Source organism: Lampris incognitus, chromosome 16 (genome assembly GCF_029633865.1).
Source record: "Lampris incognitus isolate fLamInc1 chromosome 16, fLamInc1.hap2, whole genome shotgun sequence".
In the NCBI taxonomy this organism is placed as follows: domain Eukaryota; kingdom Metazoa; phylum Chordata; class Actinopteri; order Lampriformes; family Lampridae; genus Lampris; species Lampris incognitus.
In genome coordinates, this window is record NC_079226.1 from 18,193,303 (window position 1) to 18,204,218 (window position 10,916).

Here is a 10,916-nt window from a genome sequence, read left to right on the forward strand (position 1 = left end):
AGTCTGTATATGTCTGTTTTGCGTGCTGTAGGGCTGGACCCGAATATTTGACTATTCGGATATTCGTTCGTTAGGTAGGTTTTCAATTTTGGGATTCGGATATTATTTTTGTTTTTGTTGTTGTTGTTTTTGTTAAATGTAGGCGATGAAAAAAGGGTGAACCACAAAATACATCTTGTCAGCATATTCATATAAAATGTGGAAATATATACCATCTCAGCTCGGGCGCCTGACATCCCTCGCACTCACAGCAGTGACGTCACATTTCATTCACCTTGGCTGTCAAAGGGAAGACAACATGCCAGAGACCCCAGCTGTGTATTGATGGGCTAAATGCAGAGGACACAGTTCACTGTAATGTATGCGAGTACTGAGAAATGACCAAGAAATTATAAATAGATATAAATCTTATAAATATCCATCCATCCATCCATTATCCAAACCGCTTATCCTGCCAAATCTTTTATTTTTATTTTTTTTGGAATTTTCCCCCTTTTTCTCCCCAATTGTATCCAGCCAGTTACTCTTCCAAGCCGTCCCAGTTGCTGCTCCACCCCCTCTGCCGATCCGGGGAGGGCTGCAGACTACCACATGCCTCCTCTGATACATGTGGAGTCACCAGCCGCTTCTTTTCACCTGACAGTGAGGAGCTTCACCAGGGGGACGTAGGGCGTGGGAGGATCACACTGTTCCCCCCAGTCCCCCCCCAAACAGGCACCCTGACTGACCAGAGGAGGCGCTAGTGCAGCGATCAGGACACATACCCACATCCGGCTTCCCACCTGCAGACACGGCCAATTGTGTCTGTAGGGATACCCGACCAACCCGGAGGTAACACGGGGATTTGAACGGGTGATCCCTGTGTTGGTCGGCAACGAATTAGACCGCCACGCTGCCCGGACGCCCCTAAATCTCAAATTTGTAGTATGCCGTTTCTGCGCTTCTGTTTCACTGTGCTTTGTCAGGCATTGTTCCGGATTCGTAGGCTGTTACAATGAGCATTTATGTAGGTCTGTAATTTACCCATGATGAGAAAAACGATCACAAGCTGTTATTACATCACAAAAAGTGCATAGATAGGACCGTGTTCAGCCAAACCCCTCGGGATTACAATCATGCATAAAACACACCAAATCTTTTGGAAAATGGTTTTTATTAACAAATAATACAACCAACCATACTGAAGAATAACAGAATCCTTAAAAAAATGAATGCCTTTAATTAAACCGAAGGACACATGTTGCAGCACTATGACGTCCATCTCGGCCGAGAACAGAGAAATATTCGCTGCTGATTACTACCGAAGCTCCGGAGCCCCAAAAAAATGGTATTCGGGACAGTCCTAGCGTGCTGACTGGACTGTGTCCCACCCCGGCTGATTAGCCATTCGCCAGCGGCGGGCTCACTGTGACCTCCCTCATTCCGCCAGTAAGAGAATCCCTCAGCATCGCTCCCCTTCCCGGGCTCTTCAGAGCAGTCGCACTCACAGGGAGAGCAATCACTGGCAGACCTGCTCGCAGCTCGCCGTTCGGGTTTAATGACCTCAGGCGGTGGAATTATCCTGTCACAGTTGCTCCAGGAGCTGCCGTCTCATGCACGCTTGGCCCGCTCTCATCCCGGTGGTTGCTGAGAGAAAAGCGTCTGTCTCCGAATCCACGCTGTCCTCCTCTGCACCCTCAGACTCGGTTGTGAAAACAAACAGACAGACGGCCAGTCTTGACGGTGGTGTCATTCTCTCCATGTTCTGTCTCTTGCCACCTTGTCACCATAGAAAGTACAGACTTGGTGCATTCGTGTTTGACTCACGCAGTATTGTGTAATGCCCCGCTGTTTAGTTTGGCACTTTTACCACAGTGCTGTCAGCATAGGGTCATGGTCATCAAGAGGCAGATTTGGGTCAGTCAGTAACAGACTCTCCACATCCTTCTGCACCTGTACATGACCTCTATATAAACGTTATAGGGATAATGCTCTGTTAGCGGCCATAATACTGAGCGATCTCATGTGTGTCTCTAAAACGCTGCCAGTGACGTCACTGGCGGGTAACCTCTGAATCACCGTCTTTATGTGGCATTCAACAGCTTCGTGTAGGGTTGTTATTCACATTTTCTTACACAACTGTAGCCAATTTCTTTTTCTTTTTTTCTTCTCCCCCCCCCCCCTTTTCCCCCCCAGTTGTACTTGGCCAACAACCCCACTCTTCCAAGCCATTCCCAGTTGCTGCCCCCCCCCGCCGCCGATCCGGGGAGGGCTGCAGACTACCACATGTCTCCTCCGATACATGTGGAGTCGCCAGCCGCTTCTTTTCACCTGACAGTGAGGAGTTTCACCAGGGGAATGTAGCACATGGGAGGATCACACTATTCCCCGCCCCCCCCAAAACAGGCGCCCTGACTGACCAGAGAAGGCGCTAGTGCTTGCTTGCTTGCTGGTTGTCCATCATGCCCGATGATGACCACCTTCTTCTATTTGTGGGTCCTTTGAGGACTCAGATAGCAGAAGATACCTGCGCAGAGATGGTTTCTAAAGTGGCATGGGGGGTGCGCTTCTCCCAACGCCACATGACTTGATTGTAGAGGAGATGGTTCCGATGGCACTGCGCTAGTGCAGTGACCAGGACACATATCCTCATCCGGCTTCCCACCCACAGACACTGCCAATTGTGTCTGTAGGGACACCCGACCAAGCCGGAGGTAACACGGGGACTTGAACCGGCGATCCCCATGTTGGTAGGCAATGGAATAGACCGCCATGCCACCCAGACGCCCCACTTTAGCCCATTTCAGTGGAGCCCACCGAAAGAAGTGACAAATCAGGAAGCAAGAGTTGTAGTTTTCACATTCACTGATTGTTTGCCAGTTTCATCACAGGTGGACACTTTTCTGCACAATTTCAACAGCGTTTCAAAGAGACACAGAAGACTGCTCAGTATTATGGCTGCTAGTGATGTGTTATCCCTACAACATATATATATATAGAGAGAGAGAGAGAGAGAGAAACAATGTTGAAAGTCATGATGGCTTCCCTTTAACCTTTAGTTAATTGTAAAGTACTGCCTCTCAACTGAGAAGTATCTCAGTGAACTCACTGAGAATTGTATCCGTGAAAAATAATTGCAGCGGATAATCCTCACACCTTAGCATTGAGTTTTTACACATTTCCTAAAATACACTTCTCAGGGGCATCCGGGTGGCATAACAGTCTATTCCGTTGCCTACCAATATGGGGATCGCTGGTTTGAATCCCCGTGTTACCTCCGGCTTGGTCGGGCGTCCCTACAGGCACAATTGGCCATGTCTGTGGATGATGGGAAGTCAGATGTGGGTATGTGTCCTGGTTGCTGCACTAGCGCGCCTCCTCTGGTTGGTCGGGGTGCCTGTTCGGGGGGGGGGGCTGGGGGGGAATAGCATGATCCTCCCACGTGCTACATCCCCCCGGTGAAACTCCTCACTGTTAGGTGAAAAGCGGCTGTTGACTCCACGTGTATCTGAGGAGGCATGTGGTAGTCTGCAGCCCTCCCCGGATCGGCAGAGGGGGTAGAGCAGTGACCAGCACAGCTCGGAAGAGTGGGGTGATTGGCCGGATACAACTGGGGGGGTGCACTTCTCACTGATGAAAAACTGAATATAATTGCCACAAACAAGTGGTGGGACTGTGCAGAATCCATGTGTGTCGCCGCTCAATGCTGATGCTGTGGAAGTGATGACGCCTGAACTGTGATAGTACATCCAAATACATTTGTGTCTGCAGCTAAGTTGTCGAATTAACAAATATGGTCATCCCAAGATGGCATGCTGTCAGATAGCTGGCCTACCGTTTTCATTTAATCATGATGATTTTCCATTAAATGTTAAAATTAACTAAAATCTTCAATCTGTGACCGTCTGCACCCGACTGTGTTGACAGGCCGGCCTGAGGAGCGAGCGGGACTACGAGAGTGTGGTGCTGATGAGGATGAGGCAGGCCGCCGAGCGACAGAGACTCATAGAGGAGATGCAGAGAGAGGACGATGAAGAAGCTGCCAAATCCTAGCACGGAAAAAGACCACCAAACCCCCCCCCCCCCCCCCAAAAAAAACCCTCATCCGCCCGCCCCGGACAGCTCGACCAACAGCTCGGAGTTGCAAATGGAAAACATTTGGCTTTAGTTTCATAAAGCTTTCTTTCTATATGTTCATTGTTTTAAAATGTTCTTTTTATGCACATTGTGGAGCAAAATAAACATCTTCAACAAGTGGAGACGCCACAGGTTTTCTGGAATATCGGTCACTCTTTTCTTAAAGTGATGTTTCTGGGTTTTGTTTATAGGGTAGGGAAACGAAAAGGTGTATGGAAAAACGAGAAGAGCGAGGGCCCCCGAACGAATTACGCCCAAGCTGTGTGGTTCCAGAGGTGGGGGTCTTGAACAACACTTCAGCGCTCAACACTAAACGGTGTGTTTTGGTGTCTAAATTATTTTAAGACCTATAAAACTTGTGAGTTATCGGTGGAGATTAAGCCCTCGGTACAGTGTTGTGCCGTGGAGTCGGAGTAGATTGGCCATGCAACACTACAAGTAATCAAAATACTATAATCTTGTAATTTGCATCTGTCAGTAACATTCTCTGTTAAACCGAGACAACTCATTACCTCGAAATAGCAGCCAAGTAATTGCGATGCGTAATCACCCTCTCTCTGTTTTCTGTGTACGAGTGCAGTTGATCTGTGAAAGGAGTCGAGTCCTCAAACCGTCCAAACCGCAGAGCGTGCAATGTGACGATGTGGAAATCATGTCTGCTCCATGTTAAACCAGTAATCAGGTCTAGATTGGAACACTAGGTGGGTTTTTTTTTGTTTTTTTTAATGGGAATTCTTGTGGGCTCACGTGACGAAAACTGAATATACTCCAGAGGCCCCCCGATTATAGAACTGGCGGTTATGATGATTGTTGCCTCCATGGGCTTTTTGTGTGCAATATATCTTAAAGCTATGCTCCAAATGGTGGAGGCCCCCGTGGACTGGACAGTTTCAAGACCAAGCAATGCTCCTCTGCATTGTGCACGCTTGCTTGGGGTTTCAGCGCCGAGGTAAATTTGCATCTTGGACATCTGTTTGTATTTACTAAGCTATACCATGTAGGAGATACCCGGTGTCAAAATATGATGTGGTCTATTTATATTTGATCAAATGAGGTTTCGAGCAGGTGAGAACTGTTGTTTTGGATGTGTCGTACCGGCTGATCTGCTTCACTGTGATGGGGTTCTGAAATGTTCTGTGGTGCAGAAACGGTCGGTTAAAAATCACTGCACCTGCGGCGTCTGGGTTGCGTGCCGGTGTATTCCGTTGCCTACCGACACAGGAATCGCCAGTTCAAATCCCCGTGTTACCTCCGGCTTGGTTGGGCGTCCCTACAGACACAATTGGCCGTTTCTGCGGGTGGGAAGCTCTATGTTGGTATGTATCCTGGTTGCTGCACTAGCTCCTCCTCTGGTCGGTTGGGCACCTGTTCGGGGGGGGGGGCGGCTAGTGTGATCCTCCCACGTGCTACGTCCCACTGGTGAAACTCTTCACTGTCAGGTGAAAAGAAGCGGCTGGCGACTCCACGTGAATAGGGGGAGGCATGTGGTAGTCTGCAGCCCTCCCCGGCTCAGCAGAGGGGGTGGAGCAACAACCGGGGCGGCTTGGAAGAGTGGGGTGATTGGCCAAGTACAATAAATAAAATTAATAAATAAATTGCCGCACCATAAAGCAGCTCGGGTTGATCCTGTGTTTTTTACCCATCATGAATGGACCAAGAAAAGGCATGCTTGACTTAAGGCGAGCCGTCCGGCTCAGTTTCTCCAGTTCACCCGACGCTTGGCGGTTCTGTCCTGTCTTGTGACGGGCGGCCGCCTATCACAGATTCAACCATGTCCCACACACGCAAATCACTATAAAGTTTGACTTGGTGACATTTGTAAATTGTTTAATGCTGTAGTTATTGAAATACACAAAACAAATTTAACAGTTGGATTTACTTGGAATTGTCTTGTCAAGTGGTTCCATGCAACTGTGCTAAGTAAGTGCCAAGCAGCTTGATTTACTGGTATGTGCTCAAGGAGTGGGGATTTCCTTTAGCACAGTTGTGTGTGCAACTGCTTGACATTTTCAGGCAAATCCAACATTTATTTTTTTATTTTTATTTTTTTGAGTGTATGGAGTATACAATGGGTTTCCATAAAAAAAAATTAAAAAAAAGAACAAAACAGATTTCTAGAAGATACTCTGGATTCTTGGTGTGCGCGCCCCAAATGACAGGCTACTGCTTCTAGCGGTGACCAGCGCCAGACTGCTGCGGTCGCCCAGGGTTCTGCAACAATGTCCTGCCTGTGGAACATCCAACCATCCAGATCCAATCATTTCCCTCTCCCTCGAGGGGACGATGGTGTGATGGTGCGTCTCTAATCATGGCGCTTCCTCTTGTCATGGGGATATTTAGCAACCTCGTGGCAGCTTCACAACAACCATCCCGCTCCTCTGTCTCCCCTGCCACTCGGATGCTGCCTCAGCCCAGCCCTGTTATGCAACATGCAGCTGTGGAGCAGTGGCAGCCCGGCGTGGTGCGGTGGGAGACATCTGCTCCTCTCCTCCTGCAAAATCCCCTCATCAGATGGTTTTGTTTATGCATCGGCTTTTTTATATTCCAGATATACGGGGGGGGGGGGGACCCCGAAACACACAAAATCTGTCCAAATTACAACAAAGGAAATGCAATTATGGGAAACACATTCACCGCCAACCCCAACCTGAGCCTATGGTGGCTTATGCTGCGTGCAAATCCAAACGAGAGGATGTGCACGCTATAGGGCCCGTCCAGTCGACAACTACAGCTGAGCCTTGGTATTATGGCAGTATTCGTTACCTCCTGGGTTTCTTGGGTTTCCACCACATGAAAGCTGGCAGGTTTGCACAGCCTAGAACAACCGAGCCTCCATAGCCATAGCCACAACACTGGGGAAATGACCAGGGCCTTTTGACCTCTGGGATGGAGGTGGAGGCCAAGTCATTTTTGAGGTAACAGGCTTGGTAAGGCCCTGGCGGGGAACCGGCTGGCTAACGGTATGGCGTTTGTAGGGTTAGCGATGCGGTCTGGCCTCAGACACGCGCTGGCAGACCTGGTGCTGTAAACAAGACCGTAATGAAAAATACGCCGCACGACCGGCTCCCTCAGACCCGAGTCCTCCACGCCACTGCGAGGCTTGCAGGGCTACGATCTCTCTCAATATAAAAACATCCCTCTGAGAGGAGCACCCCTACGAGGCACCAAAGGCCTACCACGGGCTCAGGTTGAACCCGAGGTTGCTGACATGTGAGCTCCAGAGAAAGGGGGAGGGAATGATCAGAGGACATGTTTGCTCACTGACTTCGTTTCGGTCGTCGGTATATGAAGCGTCGTCTCGAAATGCCGTATCTGTTTCCGAATACCTGTAGGAAATCGATGACTCGGTTTTCTTTTATTGATAAAGCATTATACATTCGTTTTATTCCATCATATCTCAATGATACATGTACAAATATGTATATTGCACAGCATTGTGAGTAAAAAACCTCTGGTCTAGTAGAATATGATGTTTACTTTGACAGGACAACAACAGGTATTGCTGGCTGGCTATGACTTCAGACGCACAATGCCTAGGTCACAAGTAGTACTTAACATTAAAAATGCAATGACTGGCCTATGACATGGCCTTAATTCTCTGGAATGTAGCTTGTTTTGCACAGTTATCCCCTGTAACCTTTAATTCATTGAACCTAATGTATGACCTCATGTCTAGGATGGGAGTTGACTGGAACAATAGCGTCCTTGCTGCTGGGCTGACATGGTAGCTGTCAACACATAGAGGGCAGGAACGGAGAGAACTTAAATTAACAAGACGGCCATGTTCATGAGCACAACTCATCCACCCTTTCCGAGGTATTCGGTCACGGCGTTGGTTCACTGCGGGGGGAAAGTGCGTTGCTGTAGCTGCAACTTGTTGGAAATGTGTCTCTCGCCTCTCGCCCCAATACCCCCTTTCTTGCAGAGGACAACCCCACCACCACCACCACCACCCACCCGGAGGAATGCAACCTGCTTTGGGATGAGTCACTCTGTCTGCTTGTGGAGGCACCACACCAGCGTCTGGCCCACCCCCGTCATCGTCACCACGTGGAAGCCGAGCTTCTCCAGCTTGTCCAGCACCAGGCGCGGTGGGTCATCCACGTGGTACTCTGAACTAAATAAGCATATAAACACACAAGTGATTTTACTTCGCCACAGATGTGGGGTATCACTCCCATTTGGTAAACTTTGCCTGGAAAGTAGAATGCTGTTAATTGTTCTTGTGCTTGTTCACTTCCCTCCACACCTTGGTTCATTTCCCAGCAACGTTTGAGTTAGATTGCCAATGACAACACATCCCTGATCTGTATTTCATCAACTTGAATAGTTTATCCCAAATCTGCAATGCAGCAGCCTCCCCTGACCACAAGGGAAGTATTCCCTCCATCTGCGCTGAGCTCAGCTCTTTCGCCGCTCATCAGACGGTTGTACGAGGGGTTGCTAAAATGAGGGACACACCTGCATTATGTCCGAATATGGGGCTCAAGTCCACTTTAAACTAAAAGCACTGCTGAAGTACACCTTGGCATGAATTCTGTTTTATTCCATGACCATGAATGTGTTTTTCAGGACAGTGGCAGTAATTCTGAGAACCCCCGCTTGGATGCTGCATTATTCGGGGTAAAGATTTCAGCAATGGAAAAAGCCATGGCGTGCTGCTCAGACTATTTCATGTTCATCAAGTCATTCAGTGATGACTCTCTGGACGACGACACTGCAATGTTGGTAAAACACTCAGATCTGGGGGGGGGGGGGGTCATTCTAAGACAGACTTTATGTTTTTGGACTGGACCAAGCCCTGAGAGGGATGAAGTCTGGCAAGAGGATGTCAGGAAAGTTAACCTGCCCTCTTTCCATCATCATTCATTTACTCGGGTGAACACCTTTAAGAAAACGAATAATGATTGAGAGTTTGGGAGGTTAGCTGAAGCCCACTTGTTATGCAGTCACCCTCACAGGAAGTCACCCATCTCCGATACTCACAAGTTGTTTCCCAGCATGGTCATTTTCCTGGCTCCCAAGTAATTCATCACATCAGGGTCCGAGTACTCATCTCCGACATTGGTTGGACCAGTCTCCTGAAACAGAGCAGAACAGCATGTTATGTGAGCCGAGGCTTTGCTTTTAGGGCTCAGATCAGCGATACAAGTATTTCAGTAAGACTGCAAACGGCCTCTGCGGCGTTTTGTGCAACTCTGACTACGAGTGAACGTCGTGCGTAAAACCCACTGCGCCCTGGCAGGCGTGAATTGCGTAAGCTCGGACGGTCTACCAAAGGGTATCGGACACTCTTAAGGAGGCAGAATGAGAGGGCTTGAGGCGCGCAGACGACACGGGGAACACCATCACGTAAACAGGCCGACCAGGGCGACATGTGGCTTCGATTTAGGACACCGTGGCGAGTGAAACACGCCGCGCTCTTCGCGTGTAGCCGCTTCCACCGAAAGAACCCCCCCCCCCCCGCACAGTAACGCATATCGACACGACGCTGCATCTGACAACGTGAGTGACGAATTGGCAACGTCAGTGTCGTGCGGCCATGTACGTAATCCCTCATAACGACTCCGGCGCGTCTTCCCTGCGGCATGCATGCACTAAAGCACGGAGGGACACAAACCAGTCGAATCTGCGTACTGATGAGCATGTAAGGCATCTTCTACCCCCGCCGTCAGCCGGTATTCCCTCCGTGGACAAGTGGACACCTTTTTTTCTGAGGGGTGGCAAGTCTCCCCGCTCCTTTCCAATTTGAACTTCCGCTGACAGCTCTCTCTCTCTCTCTCTCTCTCTCTCTCTCTCTCTCTCTCTCTCTCTCTCTCTCTCTCTCTCTCTCTCTCTCTCTCTCTCTCTCTCTCTCTCTCTCTCTCTCTCTCTCTCTCTCTCTCTCTCTCTCTCTCTCTCTCTCTCTCTCTCTCTCTCTCTCTCTCTCTCTCTCTCTCTCTCTCTCTCTCTCTCTCTCTCTCTCTCTCCCCTCCTCTCTCTGATGTGTGTGTGTGTGTGTGCCGAATGCGGAAACGCCCACCGCAGCGGACCAATCACAGCTCTCCTCTCGGCATCTGTCAACAAACCCGCTTGCACTGCTCAGTCTTGCGCAATGGATTTTATCGGTAGTTTTCGATAGTAAACGCGCGCTACTGCGCCTGCGCTGGCCTGGCAGCGCTTTGATCTGTTAATGTATCCACAATGAAATCTTTTGTGTTCCCAAGCTCGCTAATATTGGACAAATTTGTCTGATGATCAGCTAAGCACGGTCTCTCATAATACAAGTAGATGTGAAAAATGTATTGTTTCTCTCAGAACAGCTAATTGGTCTTCATTTTTCATTGTACTTTCCTTGGATATTGTGTTTCAGTCAACACGGATGGGGAAATGTGGAGAATAGCTTGCCTCGGGGGCAGAACGGGCCTACCGGGCATAGGCCCAAGGGCCCAAACGGCCGCCCCCCCCCCCAAGTCAAAGCCGCTGCATGAAGTCTTTGTTATGAACTTTTCATTTCGTGCCGCAGAGTTGAAGGACCCAATAATTTGTGTCAATAACAGTATGATGTCACTGTTTTTAAAGGCTATTACTTTAATATTAAAGTTGGCTTTAACTGATCTTATATTTTGTGGTTGAGAGAGGAGCGGTGTATTTAGTTCATGTGCTGTTAGCTTTAATTGAATGTACCTATGTTGGGTGTGTGTGGGGGGGGGATCTCATAATCCATCTGTGCTTGGGGGTTGTGTTCTAAAATCTTTTTTTTAAGATTAGTTTTTAGGCATTTTCCGCCTTTATTGGATAGTGATAGTAGAGAGCGAGAC

At 48.9% G+C, this 10,916-nt stretch overlaps 2 protein-coding genes across 3 annotated transcripts in view; one reads left to right on the top strand and one right to left on the bottom strand.

Moving 5' to 3' along the window:
- Nucleotides 1–4,064, top strand: part of dnajc17 (DnaJ (Hsp40) homolog, subfamily C, member 17) — a 46,582-nt gene extending 42,518 nt beyond the window's left edge. For both annotated transcript variants that reach the window (XM_056295846.1, XM_056295845.1), the window contains one exon: nucleotides 3,907–4,064. In XM_056295846.1, the coding sequence (XP_056151821.1) occupies nucleotides 3,907–3,916 (10 nt within the window). In that variant the 3' untranslated portion in view covers nucleotides 3,917–4,064. The remainder of the gene's footprint in view (nucleotides 1–3,906) is intronic.
- Nucleotides 4,065–7,451: 3,387 nt separating this feature from the next.
- Nucleotides 7,452–9,908, bottom strand: gchfr (GTP cyclohydrolase I feedback regulator). The gene is made up of 3 exons (XM_056296161.1): nucleotides 9,737–9,908; nucleotides 9,103–9,197; nucleotides 7,452–8,233 (listed from the first exon to the last, which is right to left on the bottom strand). Exons 1-3 carry the CDS (start codon nucleotides 9,770–9,772, stop codon nucleotides 8,104–8,106), a joined length of 261 nt encoding a protein of 86 aa, XP_056152136.1. The 5' UTR covers nucleotides 9,773–9,908; the 3' UTR covers nucleotides 7,452–8,103.
- Between the last annotated feature and the right edge of the window lie 1,008 nt (nucleotides 9,909–10,916).